At 53.7% G+C, this 15980-nt stretch overlaps 2 protein-coding genes across 3 annotated transcripts in view; both read right to left on the bottom strand.

The window, feature by feature from the left end:
- HECTD4 (HECT domain E3 ubiquitin protein ligase 4) overlaps nt 1-5960 on the bottom strand; it is a 138709-nt gene extending 132749 nt beyond the window's left edge. For both annotated transcript variants that reach the window (XM_040986966.1, XM_040986967.1), the window contains exon 1: nt 5629-5960. In XM_040986966.1, coding sequence (XP_040842900.1) covers nt 5629-5814 — 186 coding nt within the window. In that variant the 5' untranslated portion in view covers nt 5815-5960. The remainder of the gene's footprint in view (nt 1-5628) is intronic.
- Nucleotides 5961-12667: 6707 nt separating this feature from the next.
- On the bottom strand, nt 12668-15353 carry RPL6 (ribosomal protein L6). Its single transcript, XM_040986965.1, has 7 exons — nt 15300-15353; nt 14609-14857; nt 14416-14514; nt 14085-14228; nt 13510-13558; nt 13045-13229; nt 12668-12853 (listed from the first exon to the last, which is right to left on the bottom strand). Exons 2-7 carry the CDS (start codon nt 14855-14857, stop codon nt 12701-12703), a joined length of 879 nt encoding a protein of 292 aa, XP_040842899.1. The 5' UTR covers nt 15300-15353; the 3' UTR covers nt 12668-12700.
- Nucleotides 15354-15980: the final 627 nt, after the last annotated feature.

Below are 15980 nucleotides of genomic sequence, written 5' to 3'. Positions count from 1 at the left end.
TCTCTGTCTCTCCTCCTCTCTGTGTATCTGAATTTCCAATAAAAATAAATAAAATCTTTAAAAAAATTTTTTTAATTAAAAAAAAAAAGGAAAAGAGTAGAGTAGAGTAGAATGCAAAGGAGAGAAAAAAAATATCAGCATACAACAGACTGCACTTACTTGAAGGGTACAATTTGATGAGTTTTGACATGTATATATATGTGTTTATACATATAAATACATAAATGTGTATATTTTGCATATATATGTAAAATCATAATCATCATAGAAAAATATGTACCATCCCAGAAGTTTCTCATGTTCCCTCTACTCCCAAGCAGCCACTACAGAACAATCTGCATTTTCTAGAATTTCAGTATGAATGGAAGCTTACAGCACGTGCCGCTGCCCATCGGACCTCTTCCACCAAGCATAAATCCGGGCTGTGAGTTAACAGTCTGCTACTTTTTCCTGCTGAGTAATATTCCATTGTACGGACGCACCAGGCCTGTTTACTCATTCACCTGCTGACAGACACTTGGCCTATCACCAGTTTCTGGCACTTTTCAGTAAAGAATGAATGCTCTCAGGCTGTGTAGTTGGGGGGCAGGGAAGAGAGGTCTTTAGGAACACAGTGAAAAGTGATGAGGGACTTGGTGCAGTGGTTAAGGCACTATTTAGGTTCCCACATTGAAATGTTGGCTTTCAGTCCCCACTCCTTCACTCCCAACCCAACTCCTAGTGACGCGTACCCCGGGGCAGCACACGATGGCTCCGGTGCCTGGAGCTGTCCCATCCACAAGGAGACCCACACAGAGCTGCAGGCTGTTGGCTTCGGTGTGGCCTAACCCTACTTGCTATAGGCATTTGGAAAGTGAGCCAGTACATGAAAGCTCTTTCTCTTTCTGCTTTTTTAAACAAAATGAAAACAAGTTTCTAAAAAATGTGGTCTAAACTATGCAATAAGAAGTATCTTGATTGAGGGGATGACGTGGTGGCACAGTAGGCTAAACCTCCACCTAAGGCACCAGCATCCTATTTGGGCACAGGTTCAAGCCCCTACTGTTCCATTTCCCATCCAGCTCCCTGCCTGTGACCTGGGAAAGCAGTCAGGACGGTCCAAAGCCTCGGGAACCTGCACCCACGTGGGAATCCTGGAAGAATCTCTTGGTACCTGACTTCAGATTAGCGCAGCACCGGCCACTGCAGCCATATGGGGAGTGAATCAATGGACAGAAGATCTTCCTCTCTGTCTCTCCTTACTGTATATCTGAGTTTCCAATAAAAAATAAAACAGATCTTTAAAAAAACACAAAAAGACAATGAAAAACCTCACTCCACCTTCCTAATTCACTTAATTAAGATCCAAACATGCTGCCCACAGCCCCTGAGGCCGCACAGCCTCTGCAGATGCACAGCCCCTGCGGATGCACAGCCCCTGCAGATGCACAGCCTGCTCCTGCTCCTCTTCTCCCTGCTTGCCTTCCCTCTCAGGAACGTGGTCCCCGCCGTCCTCTCGGCACGGGCTGTGCCCTCCCCCAGCCACATGGCACATTCCTTCACTTCCTTGGGTCTCTGCTTAAAAGCTGTATGGATGCACACAGTGCTTGCACGTGCACACACCCAGTCAGCTCTCTGTAACCTTGCCTTCCACACCTATGGAGTCTGCCGAGCACAGCCTTAAAACATTTGAGGGGGTAAAAACCATCCAGAAAGTTCTAAAGAGCTCAGTAAGCCACATGCCAAGCACCATGCTGAACCCACAGGCATGAAGTGACGTGCACATAGCCCCTGCGGCGGCCTCCCTGCAGAGGGACCCCTGTCTCAGCACTCCGGGCCTTGAGTCCCATTGGTGCATGACGCAGGAGGCCTCTCGGGACTGTCAGCACGGCACACTCACAGGCCTGCTTGTCACTGTGCCCCAGACAATACAACTCAGCACCGATTTCCACAGTGCTGACCTGGCAGCACATTTCACAGCCTGTGTAAAGAGGACTTAAAGTATGCTGGGGGCTGCATGCGAGCTAGACACAGCTGGTACGCCATCTTACATAAGGGGGCCAGAGCGTCTGGGTAGCTGTGGAGGGTCGCGGAGCCAATCTGCCACAGCTTCAGAGAGGTTACATAGATGTCACATTAAATAATCAGTTATTCAGTATGGCCTGTATCTCATCTCAATAAAATATCAGTAGTTTTTTTAAAAAGATATTTGCAAGGCAGAGTGACAGAGGAGAGGCACAGAGAAAGAGAGAAAGATCCCCTCAGGTTATGAACCAGATCCAATGATTTATTTCTCAAATGGCTGCCAGCATCCAGGGCTTGGTGAAGCGGAAACCAGGAGCTTGGGACACCAGCCAGGTCTCCCACATGGTCATCTTCCACTTGGGTCATCGTCCACTGCTTTCTCAAGCACATTTACCAGAGCAGCTAAGACTCAAATTGCTGCTCTAAAACAGGAAGTTAGCGACACAAGTAGTGGTTTAACATGCAATGCCACAGCGCCCAGTCCCTGTAATGTAAGCTTGTTGAGAACAGATTTTCATGCACTGCTCTATCCCTAACTCCCAGTGGGCTCAGTTCACTTCTGAATTGCAAAGACTTGAACAAACTTGTTGACTACACACTGCTTTATTTTGTTTTGTTTTAGAGAAAGATCTTCTATCTACTGGCTCTCTCTCCAGATGACAACAGCCAGGGCTGGGCCAGGATGAAACCAGGAACCTCATCCAGGACATCCACATAGGGATGGGGGCCAAGCACCAGAGCCATCCTCTCCTGCCTGCCCGGGCTCATCAGTCACGATGTAGACCAGCCGTGGAACAGCAGGGACTCCAGCCAGCACCCATGTGGCACACTGGCATCCAGACAACACAGCATCGGCCCCACATGGAAATTATATATATAAAATTTGCCCACTAGAGCAATTTTAATTTTGACGCCATGTTCTTGCTAAATGAAAACACTACGTCAGTGTTGAACGGCTCCTTAGGATGGACTGTTTTCAGTCTGACCTTTAGCTCTGCACAGCCCTTAGAAAGTGACAACAACACTGGAATTCAGAGACAAGAAAACTGTCCTGAGCAGCTACACCAAATGCCCAAGTCATAAGCTGCCCTGAGCAAAGGTAACTTTTTTCCAGAATGCAGTAAACAATCATCTCTAAAGGCCTCTCCTTGGACGAAAGCTCTAAGTCCCTTCTTCAAGGCCACCAGTCATAAATTACTACACTGATTTTCAGACTCATCCTTCATAATCCAAAATTGCTAACTGGAGACTCCACATAATTATAAACTATGGAAAATGGCCATTATTCATCCCAGTTACTGACAGAAAGGAGAGTCTTGGAGGTGAGTGGCAGTTGATAGCAGCGGTAACATTTCAAAGCTAACTTGTGAAAAAATGGATAACCCTCAAATCGCCCCCAAATCTGAGAAGGTCATGGCTATGAAAAAGCGAAATAGAGCATCTGTGTAGGATTCCATCTGCAGCTAGCCAGGAGACTATCACACACACAAGGGGCTGGGAAGTACCACGAGGAGGAGCTCGTGTCTGACACCAACAACAGAACTGGGTTCACCCCCAGGTGCTCTGACCAGGTGATGCGGAGCAAGCCACGTGCCGACCGACTACTGTGCAATAGGTACAGCATGTGCAGTTACTACAACGAAGAGCAAGGCTCAGGTCCTTACGAATGTAGGAAGAGGATGCCTGCCACACAGCAGGCACTTCGTCAGTACTGGGGACTAACTGTGAATGCACCTAAGCACAAAGCCAACAGCTACAAAAAAACTCAGTTTCCTCCATCACCTGATACTATGTACCCGCCCCCCCAAAACAACAGGTGGGATAAAATGTAAAAAGTCTTTCCTTGCTACCACTCATGCACACTGGGAGAGATCAGATCATAAATTTCAAAAAGGAAAACAAACAAACAAACAAACAAACAAAAACACCTCAATCTTCTAGGCCAGAGATTGTTTCTCTTGAAATCATTCTGAGGAAATCGCTGCACACTTACCCAATTCAGTTACACAGTCAGTAAACATTTCAGGAGAGACAAGTTCAGAGCTCAGGCATTTTAACTAACCCTTCTTTCTAATTCTAAAAATAAATTCCATAGAGGGAAAATATACGTATGTATGTATATTCGGTTCCACGAACTTAAGTCTCCGAGGAACAAAGCGCTCCAGCCTCCTACCTTTCCCACGCCAGAGAGTCAATTAAATCCAAAGACTCCACCATCATCATGGCATGGAACCATTGAGTTTTCAGGCAGATAACCTCAGACACACCTTCCTTTTTATAGAGCAGGCCCGAGGGAGGTGTGATAAAATGCTGACCCCACATTAGGAATTCCCTAGCAACTTGTCATCTTGCAGGCTTTGGTGGCCAGACTGTATAACCAGTCGATATGGGAAGGTGCACGCGGAAATGCTGAAGTCACCTCCAATCCAGACACAAAAACAGGCAGGAATCCGTCTCAGGAGCGCCCCAGGTCTCGTCCATGGCCATCTCTTTGCAGAAACAAGCAGTAATGGGTTCTAGTCCATTTCTATTAATGTTCCTAGCGCTGAGAGCCAAAGTGCAGCAAAACCGCAAAACACAAAAGATGCCTCACGGTCTGTTTATAGTCCCGACAGTCCGTCTTCCCCGCGCCCTGCACCGCCCCGCCTTCCCTGACAGCTCTCCTCGCGACATAGCGCAGTTCATGACACCCCGAGCTACCTACACATCAAGATGTCACCCCACAAGCTGGAGGGGGAGCAGCAATCCTGCAAGCTGGACGCATCAACACCGCCCTGCATGCCCACCTCGGGGCCAGCGTCAGACACAGCCCAGTCACGGCCAAGTTCCCATCCGCCGAACACGTCCGATTGCTTTTCTCCCTCCAAACCCAACAGCAGCACAAACCCTGGGACTTGCTTCTTTTTGCACCTGCCTCGGGTTCCTAAGCCCTGGCTTCTGCGTGACCCCCTGGGGGCACACAGTCAGGCCCAGCGGCCTGAGGCGCCTGTGACCCTCAGCCGCCAAGCATCACCTCCACCCCCGTCCCCGGCTCTCCACACCGCCAGCTTCCCTGACAAAGCCCCCCACCCCTCCCCGTCAATCCCGAGGAACGCCACCGACGACAAGTTGCTGGCTGCCCATCGCAGAAACCGGCAGCTGCTATATTCCTCTCCCCGGGGCTTGGAGGTGCGGGGTGGGTGGGGGGCGGCGGAGGAGGAAAACACAGTCAACACACAACTAGGGGAGAGGGGGGCTATTAGGAGGGTGTGCAGCATTAAAAATAAAAAAGACCCCCCCAACGCTGAGCAACCTGGGTGTGCCCTGGAAGTGAGTCTGGAGGGCTGGGGGTGGGGAGCGGTCGCGGGGGAGGTGGCGGAGGGGTTTGGGGGGTTGTGAAGGCCGTTTCGGGGTGATGCTCTCCATAAAAAGGTTGGAGTCGAGAACGTTCAAACATGAAGCCGCAAACGAAATCCCCGCGGAGACAGAGAGGGAAGGGGGTGGAAAGGGAGCGGCAGCGGCGGGCTGCAGACCTGCGGCAGCGGCGGCCCGCACCTGCCCCGCACCGCACGCACCTGCCGCGCGGCCCCGAGCCCCGAGGGGTGCGGGGCCGCAGGAGGGTGGGGAGGGGGCGGCCTCGCTCACCTCCAGGTCGGTGTCGGCGGCCTCGGGCGCCCCGAGAATCTCGCTGGGCAGCTCGGCCAGGTCGGTGACCCGGATCAGCCCGTCGTGCAGGAAGATGGTCTCCTCCTTCACCGAGAGCCACTGCGCCGAGTCCGCAGCCGCAGCCGCCGCCGCCGCCGCAGCCGCCGCGGCCGCCGACGAACCCATGGCCCCCGGCTCGGAGGGCGGACGCCGGCTGAGGAGACCGCGGCCGCCTTCACCAGCCCATGGCAGCCGCCGCCTCGCCCCTGCAGCTCCGCCCTAAGCGGTCCGAGCCGCCATCCGCCTCCAAGCCCGGCCCGGGAGACCCCGGCCCCGCCGCCGTCGCCGCCGCCGCCGCCGCCGCCGCCGCCCTGAGGAGCAGGATCCGCCTCTGCCTCTCAGCAGCCAACTGTCAGGGAGACGCCATGATGGGGGCGGGGCTCCCGGCATGCCCCGCGGAGCGGACAATACAGGCCCCGCCCTCCGCCAGGCCCCGCCCCCGGGCCTCGCCTGGCCTCCATCTTGCCCTCCCCCTGACCTCCCTGGGACCCTCTGGGCGCCCCTGGGGTGGCCCTGGGGGTGCTAGGCGCGCCCCCCCCGACGCCTCCTCTCCTCCTGTTCTCCCGGCCTGAGTGTGTGCACCCCTCGCCATGGACAGAGCGTCCACTCTGCGCGGGGGGCGTGGAGGGTCGTGCCTGCTTGGTCAGCAGCACCTACTGGGACAGCACAGTGGGTACTAGTAGCCAAGGCGCTGCCAGAGCTTGGTGGGAAAACAAACAAACAAACAAAAAAAAAACCACCTGCCAGCCATGCCCAGCCATCACGTTTAAAAAAATGTGTGTAGAGGGGCAGGCGTTGTGTTGCACTGGGTAAAACCAGTGCCCGCATCCCATATGAGTGTTGGTTCATATCCCAGCTGCTCCACTTCCAACTCCTTGTTTAGAATCTAGGAAAGCAGTAGCACATGGCTCAAGTCCTTGGGCCCCTGCACCCATGTGCAAGACCCAGACGAAACTCCTGCTTGGGCCTAGCCCACACCTCTCTCACACAGCTTTTCAAGTGATTTTTTTTTATAAGGATTTTTTTTTTTTTAGTGGAAAAGCAGATTTACAGACAGAGACATCTTAGGTTCACCGGTTGACCCCCGAATGACTGTTTAAGTTGGAACTGAGCTGATCTGAGGCCAGGAGCCAGGAGCTTCTTCTAGATCTCTCACACTACTGCAGGGTCCCGAGATTTTGGGTCGTTTTCTGTTGCTTTCCCAAGTCTCAAGCAGGGAGCTGGATGGGAAGTGGGGCAGCCAGGATACAAACTGGTTCCCAGACACAGGCAAGGTGAGGACTTTAGCCACGAGGCTACTACCTTGGGCTCAGCGCCTCAAATCTTAGAAGAATAATAGTAATAATAATAATAATAATAAAATCTGATGTGGTTATCTGGGAGCCACACCCCCACCCCCACTCCATTCTCTGTGAGTCTATACTCAGAATCCAGTTGATTACACTTGCTACAAGGAAGGAAGGCTCTGAGGGAGATAACTTGGACCTGCGCAAGAATAGGCAGCCCCAAGATTTGAACTCATGACTGACTGCACTCTGCATTCCTCTACCCCTGGCCCTGAAAAACCCTAGCTGCTCTGCTGCCATCCCAGCTCCCTGCTAAGGTGTCTGGGAAAGCAGCAGAAAATGGTCCAAGTGCATGGGCCCGCACGCACACGTAGGGGAGCAGGATGGAGTCCCAGGCTCCTGGCTCAGCCCTGGTATTTGTGGCCATTTGAGGAGTGAACCAGTGGGTGGGAGAGATCTGTCTCTCCCTTTGCCTCTCCCTCCCTCCAATACTTTTTCCTTCTGCCCCTGTAATTCTGCCTTTCAAAATGAAGCTTTTTAAGCAGGCAAGTGGATGGAAGGGAACAGCCATTTTGTCCAGCCCTTGTGGCAGCCGGAGAGGCTGTGTTATCGTTCTCACTTTTAGCCTGTAAGCTGAGACTCAGTTAAACACTTTGCTCGAAGTCAGAAGCCCAGTCAGCTCTGGGGCTATAAGCTGAATCTGAATCGGTCAGGTTCCTCAAATCAGCTGCCCTCTTGGTTACAAGGAAGTCCATTCGTATATATTCTTTCCTTTGTTCCAAAGATTTATTTATTTTTATTGCAAAGTCAGATATACAGAGAGAAGGAGAGACAGGAAGATCTTCCATCCGATGATTCATTCCCCAAGTGTTTGCAACAACCAGAGCAGTGCCAATCCAAAGCCAGGAGCCCAGAAATAGTTCCAGGTCTCCCATGCGGATGCAGGATCCAAGGCCTTGGGCCGTCCTTGACTACTTTCCCAGGCCACAAGCAGGGAGCTGGATGGGAAGCGGAGCTGCTGGGATTAGAACCGGTGATCCCGGTGTGTTCAAGTAGACGACTTTAGCTGCCCGCCAAATAAATCTTTAAAAAATCTCCTAGGGGCCTGCACAGTGGCTCAAGAGATCTTCAATTTCTGGGTTCCTGTATGGGTGTCAGATCCTGGCTGCTCCACTTCCCATCCAGCTTCCTGCTTGTAGCCTGGGAAAGTAGTGGAGGACGGCCCAAAGCCGAGACCTGGAAGAAGCTCCTGGCTTCAGATGGGCTCAGCTCCAGCCATTGCGGCCACTTGGGGAGGGAACGAGCAGAAGGAAGGTCTTTCTATAATTCTGACTTTTCAATAAAAAATAAAATAAATCTTAAAAAAATTAAAATAAGGACATTGTCCTTTTAGCTAACGAATGATCACAGTGCATGGCCAAGGCTCAAAGCCTTCAGACAGTAGAACGAACAGTTACTTAATATTTTAGCAAGAGTAATTAATTAGTCACAGACCGCAGGGCTGCCACTGTACTGCGATGCAGCAGCTGATGGGTTCGTATTTATAGAACCCCCGCTGGAAATGAGGCCATCTTGTGGGAATTTCTAGAACAGATCAGCAGGGTGAAGAAAATCCCAGGTCAACAGAACTTCACGCTGGAAAGCTGGGCGACTACGGCATCCACGAGGCCCAGGCAACACACGGGCCTGCACACACACGTGCGCACAGCACTCCTACAGTAAAGGACAGAGTCCGAGAAGAGGATGGCGAAAAGGAAACACGCAGGAGGAGCGTGGGCCAGGGAGCCGTGGGTGGGAGCAGCAGCCAGCGCTGTAGGCGGGAAGAGCTGGAGTCTATCTCCCCGCTGCCACAGCCGCTGGCCTGAGGCTTGTGTTCGTGGCCCTGGCCCTGGCAGAGCATTCCTCTGCCCATTTCTGCCAGTTTTTCTATAAAGTGAGCCCGCACACCTTCCGGAGCCCACAGATGCGCATGTGCGGCGTGAAGGTCAGCAGTGTTGAACAGACTTCAGGAAGCAGCTTCCGTAGGAGTGAGAGGCCCACACATCAGGCAGGTGTGTGCACACTTACACCCGCGTCACAGCACCACTCCCTGGCCAGCTTGCCGCTCATGCACTCCCTGAGAGGAAGCGGGGCATGGCTCAAGTCCTGGGGACCCTGCCACCCACCTGGCAGACCCAGAGGAGGAGTTCTTGGCTCCTAGATTTGGTCTGGTATTTGGGGACAGGATTTAAGAATGGAAGATCTTAGGCTGGGTGCGGTAGCCTAGCAACTAAAGTCTTCGCCTTGCATGTATCAGGATCCCATATGGGGCTATGGTTTGTATTCTGGCTGCTCAGCTTCCCATCCAGCTCCCTGCTTGTGGCCTGAGAAAGCAGTCAAGGACGGCCGAAAGCCTTGGGACCAAGCATGCACGTGGCAGACATGGAAGAAGCTCCTGGCTCCTGGCTTCAGATCAGCTCAACTCTGGCCTTTGGGGAGTGAACCAGCAGATGGGAGATTTCTGTCTCTCCTCTCTGTAATTCTGACTTTCCAATAAAAATAAATCTTAAAAAAAAAAAAACAGAATGGAAGGTCTCTTGTTTTCCCCTCTCTTTGCCACATTCTATCTTTCAAACAAACAAAACGACCCAAAATAAAGTAGCATTATGCAAGTCTGTATACGCACCAGAATGCTCAAGGACGCTGTCTCTGGCGCCACCCTGTGGCCTTTAGCGGCCTTGCCGCGCGGGGAAGCACAGGTCTGATTTAGCACAAGTTGCTAACATTTGAGTTTAAGACAAACTCATTGCCATAGAAGAAAACTGGGTATAAACAGTGATCCAGGGCCCAACGCGATGACTAAGTACCTAAATCCTCGTCTTGCACAAGCTGGGATCCTATACAGGCACTGGTTCTAATCCTGGGTGTGCGACTTATCTTCCAGCTCCTTGCTTGTGGCTTATGAAAGCAGTCAAGGGGGCCCGGCACGATAGTGTAGTGGTTGGGGTCCTCGCCTTGCATCTGCCAGGATCCCATATGGTCGCTGGTTCTAATCCCAGCGGCCCTGCTTCCCATCCAGCTCCCTACTTGTGGCCTGGGAAAGTAGTGGAGGATAGCCCAAAGCCTTGGGACCCTGCACCTGCGTGGGTGACCTGGAAGAAGTTCCTGGCTCCTGGCTTCAGATTGGCTCAGCTCCAGCTGTTGTGGTCACTTGAGGAGTGAATCATCAGATGGAGGATCTTCCTCTGTCTCTCCTCTTCTCCGTATACCTGCCTTTCCAATAAAAAAAATAAATAAATCTTAAAAAAAAAAAAAAAAAGAAAGAAACCAAGGATTTGGAGGAGGAGCCCTTGGGAAAGGAGATGAAAGGCTTTTGTAAAAAAAAAAAAAATTACGAATTTTTTTTTTTTTTATTGGAAAGGCAGATCAAAAATAGAGAGGAGAGACAGAAGGGCAAAGGGGTGGTTCCATCCCAGGGCATCTGGGCCCATCCTAGTGCCTTCCCTGTAACGCGGTTACCTTGATAAAACCACATTCCAAATAAGCTCGTCCTGAGGGGCTGGGCCGAGGATTTCTTTTCTTTTTAAAAGATTTTCTTATTTTTATTGGAAATGAAAATTTACAGAGAGAATGGGATACGGGAAGTATCTTTTCTCTGCTGGCTCACTTCCCAAGTGGTCAGAGCTGAGCCAATCTGAATCTGCGAACTGGGAACCTCTTCCGGGTCTCCCACGCGAGTGCAGGGTCCCAAAGCTTTGGGCCGTCCTCGACTGCTTTCCCAGGCCACAGGCAGGGAGCTGGATGGGAAGTGGAGCTGCTGGGATCAGAACTTGTGCCCCTATGGGATCCCAGCTCTGTAACATGAGGATTTAGCAACTGAACTATGGTGCCAGGCCCACAGTGAGCCCATTTTAGAAGAAAATCCTGTGCAACCATTGAAAAGGGTAATTGTGCAACTCCGACAAACGCTCAGAAGTATGAAGTGGTATTTTCCGGGGCCAGTGTTGCAGCCTGTCGGGTGATGCCCGCTGCCTATGACGCTGGCACTCCATACGGGAACTGTGCCGCCTCTACCCCAGCTCCCTGGTTATGGTCTAGGCAAGCAGCAGGTGGCCCAAGTGCTTTGTTCAGTATAACCACCTGGGTCCAGGAAAAGCTCCTGGCTTCTAGCTGCAACCGGCCTGGCTCTGGCCAATGCAGCCACCAGAGAAGCACTCAGCACACGGGAGGGCGCTGTGTAAATCTCCCAAATCAACTCAGGGGGAAGGGTGATGTAGTGGCTCGGCAGGCTAACCCTCTTCTCACAAGCTGTGGCATCCCACTTGAATCACAGCTGCTCCACCTCCCATCCGGTTGTCCACGTCCTGGGCAGGTGGAGCACGGCCCTGGTCCTTGGGGCCTTGCACTCGCATGGGAGATGAAGAAACTCTGGCTGGAAGGAGCTATCCTGTTTCCCCAAGCATATTAGCAGAGCTGTAACCAAGCAGAACCGTGGGGACGCAGACCCACACCCACATGGGACTTGGCAACACAGGGAACAGGCTTACCCACTATTTCAGTGCTAGCCCTCGTCTCATTTCTTAAAATTTGATTGCAAAGTTCATATAAAGAGAAAGAGGAAGATCTTCCATCCACTGATACACTCCTCAAGCAGCCACAATGGCTGGAGCTGAGCTGATCCAAAGCCAGGAGCCAGGAACTTCTTTCAGGGTCTCCCACAAACTGGCACCCACATGGGATCCTGGTACTTGCAAGATAAGAACTTCAGCCACTAGGGTGCTGTGCTAGACCCACAATCTAACTTCTTCAGTGATCTTAAGAGTAGAACAGAGCAGTGGAGGGCAGATTGTAGCTTAGGCTGCTATCTGGTCCCAACAGGACACCACGAATGCTGGCATTCAGTTGGGGCTGAGCTGCTGCAGCCCCAAGGCAGTCACTTTCCAGGGTGGAAAGCTGGGAGGACCCAAGCATCACCAGGTAGGGCTACCCCCACCCCGAAAAGTCAGGCCAGGAGAGAGGGACCCCACAGGCACCACCAGGCTTGCGATGCTGTCAGCTGGCTCCAAGTTTCCAGCAGGTCAAAACAAGTAGTTACATGGTTGCACCTGGTGATGGAATGAGATCACGCTCAGTCACCAGGGCCACAAGTGGAGCTCGGTGGGTGCAAGCGCCACTGCTGCGCTCAGTTCTCAGGCCCCCAAGACTACACAGCACAGGGCACTTTGCAGAGCTCCCACCCAATGGCACCTCTGCGGGGCTTTCGGGATGGGACATCAGTGCTTAGCCCGCTGAATCAAGGCAGCTACTAGTCTGCTGCGTTCACAGGCAGCGAACAGCAATGAGGTGGCCAGGAACCAATCCAAGCCCCTTTCACTGTGGGGTGGCATCCCATGGTGGCGCCAGAGGATGGGCCAAGTCACTGGGTCCCTGTGCCCATGTGTGGTGAACCACCAGCATGACTGGCCCCGTGCCATCAGATGGCAGATCCCTTAGCCCGTCAGCGGCGTTCTAGTCCCAGTTCTGCCTGCTACTTTGTTCAGGCACATCTTGCCTAATCCCTCTACTTTCCATGGCTTGGGGTGGGTGAACAAGCCAAGGCCAGTCCCTCGAAGAGCCCTGGAGCTCGGCGGCAGGAGCAGGCTCTCCCTCACATCCCAGGGTACTGCTGGCATGGCCACATCAAGCGTGAAGTAGAAAAGGACAAGGACTCGAGGTTTCAATAGATATTTAGTAAGATTCTATGAAATTCAGAACACCAATTTGTGAGGGTAAACGCCGTTGGTCAGGGCGAAGACGGAGCGCAGGTAGCCCTGGAGCTGAGGGACGGCCTTGATCTTGGGCAGAATCTGCGAATCCACAGCTTTCTGATCAGCCTTACGCTGCTCTGTAATCTCGTATTTCTAAATAAAGAGAAAAGTGTTTTCAGGAACCTTTAGGTCAAGATGAAATCCTGCCAAGGGCACACTCGGGAAGATTCAGAGCGTAACCGCAGGGCAAGCGGCAGCTCTTGTCCCTTTTCCTGGGTTCACACACACTACCGCAACACTAACACCAGGTGGTCAAGGATGAGGTCAGCGAGCCCAGCTCTCACCTCCTTCTCTGTGTCAAAGATCTCGCCCTCCTGATGCCGCGGCTTCCGCAGCTTCTTCTTCTTGAAGTAGGCGTCCGTCAGGTGCTTGGGGAGCTTCACCCCACTGATGTCGATCTTCGTGGAGGTGGCGATCACAAACTTCTGGTGTGTTCTACGCAGAGGGACCCGATTGAGGGAAAGAGGTCCTAGGGGAAAGAATTTAGCAACGGAAACAGGAACCATCAGCTGAGTGGGCACTACCGCGCCGGCATCCAGCACCTCCGAGGTTTGCCCATCCTCCCCTTTCAGGGTCAAGGTGCCTGGCCACAGTCCTCCCTGGTGATGGAGTAATTGATATGGCCGACACGTCAGCATTCCTGCTGCGAGCGGCTTGGCTTTCAAGAGCATCCTTCCGGCCAGCTCCCCACCGCCCTCGCCGTGAGTATGGCACCTTCTCAGCTACCTGAACAAGGTTTCCTTACTTACCAGTCACAAGCAGCAAACCACTGGCCAGCTGCTTCAGGAACACCACTCTCTGCAAGTTACACAGAAAACAATTAGCTGCAAGAACCTTCCTGGGCCTGACGCAGCAGCCTAGTGGCTGAAGTCCTCGCCTTGAATGAGCCGGGATCTCAGTCATATCCCGGCAGCCCCACTTCCCATCCAGCTCCCTGCTTGGGGCCTGGGAAAGCAGTCGAGGACCGCCTAACGCCCAGGGACCCTGCACCCGCCTGGGGAATTAACCAGCAGATGGAAGCTCTTTCCTGCAGATCTGACTCCAGTAAAAACACTGGTCCACGCTCAGATGGTTTATGTTTTCTTCGACATGCCTGGCAGACACCCAAACACTTACAACCATCTTTTATTCCTTGGCCCAGGCCACTAGCAGGGAGCTGGTTTGCAAGTGGAGCAGCCTGTGGCCCTCTTATCTAGGCAAACACAATTTCCACCTACGTACACAGGGCTCCACACCGAAGCTCTGAGCAGCACATTGGTCGGCCATCCGTCTCGGCCCTGCCTCGCTCACACGCTAGCCCCCGGCTCAGCCCTGCCCCGCTCACCTTGCCCCGGTGGCGCCCCGTGAGGATGATGAGGACCGTCCCGGGGGTGATGCTAGCCCGCAGCTTCCTCACGTGCTGGCTGAAGGGCTTCTTGCCGTGGCTGAGCAGCTTGCGGGGCACGTCCTCCGTGGGATAGTATCTAGGCTGCAGAGGGTTCAGGGTCAGTGGTCACTCACCCAGGACGGCAGAGCCAAGGTCAGGGCTGGCCAGGCACCTCAGCGATGACCGGCACCTGATCACGCAATTACGTTTTCCTTTCTCCCAGGCAGACTAAGGAACCCCCAGCAAGGTCAGCCTCGGCGTGGGGACACGCGCCCACGCAGCCCCTCACCATCTTGCGCAGCTTCACCACCCGCGTGCCGCCGTTCTTGTCGCCGCCCACGGGCTTGGTGACGGTGGCCCGAGGTTTCTCCTTCTTCTTCTTCTCGATCTGGATGGGCAGAGGACCCCCCGGTGGGCAGCGGTCAGTCGGGCCGGCCGGACACGCCGCTGCAGGGCCGGCCCGGGGGCGTCCCGCGCCTTACCCTGGACCTGGGGGCCGCGTACTTCCTCTTGTACAGGGCTTTCCTGGAGTACATGGCCGAGCGGGAGTAGCGGCCGATGCCCCTCACCAGGACGGGGTTCCGGCTGCAGTGGGGGACCCCCTTCTTCGCCTTCTTCTTGCCTTTGACGGCTTGTTTCTTCGCTGGGTCGCCGGCATTGTCGGCCTTCTTGGCTGGGGGAGGCTTGTTCTTGGCGTCCGGCTTGGGGGCTGGGGCTGTTTCACCCGCCATCTACCAGTTGTGCAGACAGAGAAATCGCTCGTTTAGGGGGCGAAGACACACACACACACACACACACGGCAGCCCCAACTTGTGCCGACTTCCGGGCAGAAGGCGAGCGCCAGCACCGACGTGGCCCACACCCCGGCAGCGGCGGCGCCAGGGAACCCGGCCCCCGGCGACCACCCCCCCCACACACGCACCCCGGCCCCGTCTCACCTCACCGGGCCCCGGGAGCCTCGTCCCCCGAACCCATGAGGGCTGGTGAGCCGCCCGCGTCCCTCTAGGCTACCGCCGCGAACCCAAAACCCAGAAATAAAGCCGCTGGGAGGCATCTCAGTTGTCTCCGGGCCCGCCCCGCGCCTGTGGATCTGGCCCTGACGGCCTCCGGCTTCGGATGGTTAAAGATTGGGAGCCTGGACTCCGGTGTCGCGGAACGCCGCGCCATTCTTACCTTGCAAGCTGGGAAAGAGAACTAAGCGCCCGGCTTCCGGTCTATAAGCAATCACGGGAGACGTCTACGCTCACTTCCTTCCGGATCCGAGGCATCATGGGAAGTGTAGTTTATTCCTGAGCCCTGGGAAATGTAGTCTTGAAGGGCGAATGCCAGGTTTATTTTTTTCCTCTTTAAGAAGAGGCACAAAGGATATATCACCTCCGACACACACACAAGGCTGCACTCTGAGGATGCTAACTTCTTCTTCTTTTTTTTAAGTGCTTGGGGCCAGCATGGAGACACAGTGGAGTAGATCCAGCGTGGGACACCTTCTCCTTTCAGCCCTCCAATGGCTGTCGGCCGCCCGGCTTCCAAGTCGGCTCCCTGCTGGTGTGTCCTGGGAAACAACAGAAGCCGGCTGGCTCCGTGGCGCCTGCCACCCACTTGGGAAACCCTGGCTGGGGGAGGAACCAGTCCATCAAAAGATGTCTCTCTCTGCCATTCAAATAGATTGGGGGAAAAAATAAGTGTATAAAAATCACTGTCTTTTAACATTTGTTGCATAGTCAGATATACAGAGAGGAAGATCTTCCGTCCGATGATCCACTCCCCAAGTGGCCGGCAACGACCTGAGCTGAGCCGATCCGAAGCCAGAAGCTTCTTTTGGGTCTCCCATGTGCGTGTAGGAACCCAAGGCTT

This window comes from Ochotona curzoniae, unplaced genomic scaffold, assembly GCF_017591425.1.
Source record: "Ochotona curzoniae isolate NIBS_2020 unplaced genomic scaffold, NIBS_Ocur_1.0 contig_46, whole genome shotgun sequence".
NCBI classification, from domain to species: Eukaryota; Metazoa; Chordata; class Mammalia; order Lagomorpha; family Ochotonidae; genus Ochotona; species Ochotona curzoniae.
Note: the sequence above shows the minus strand (reverse complement) of the source record. Positions and strands in the feature narration are given on the sequence as shown.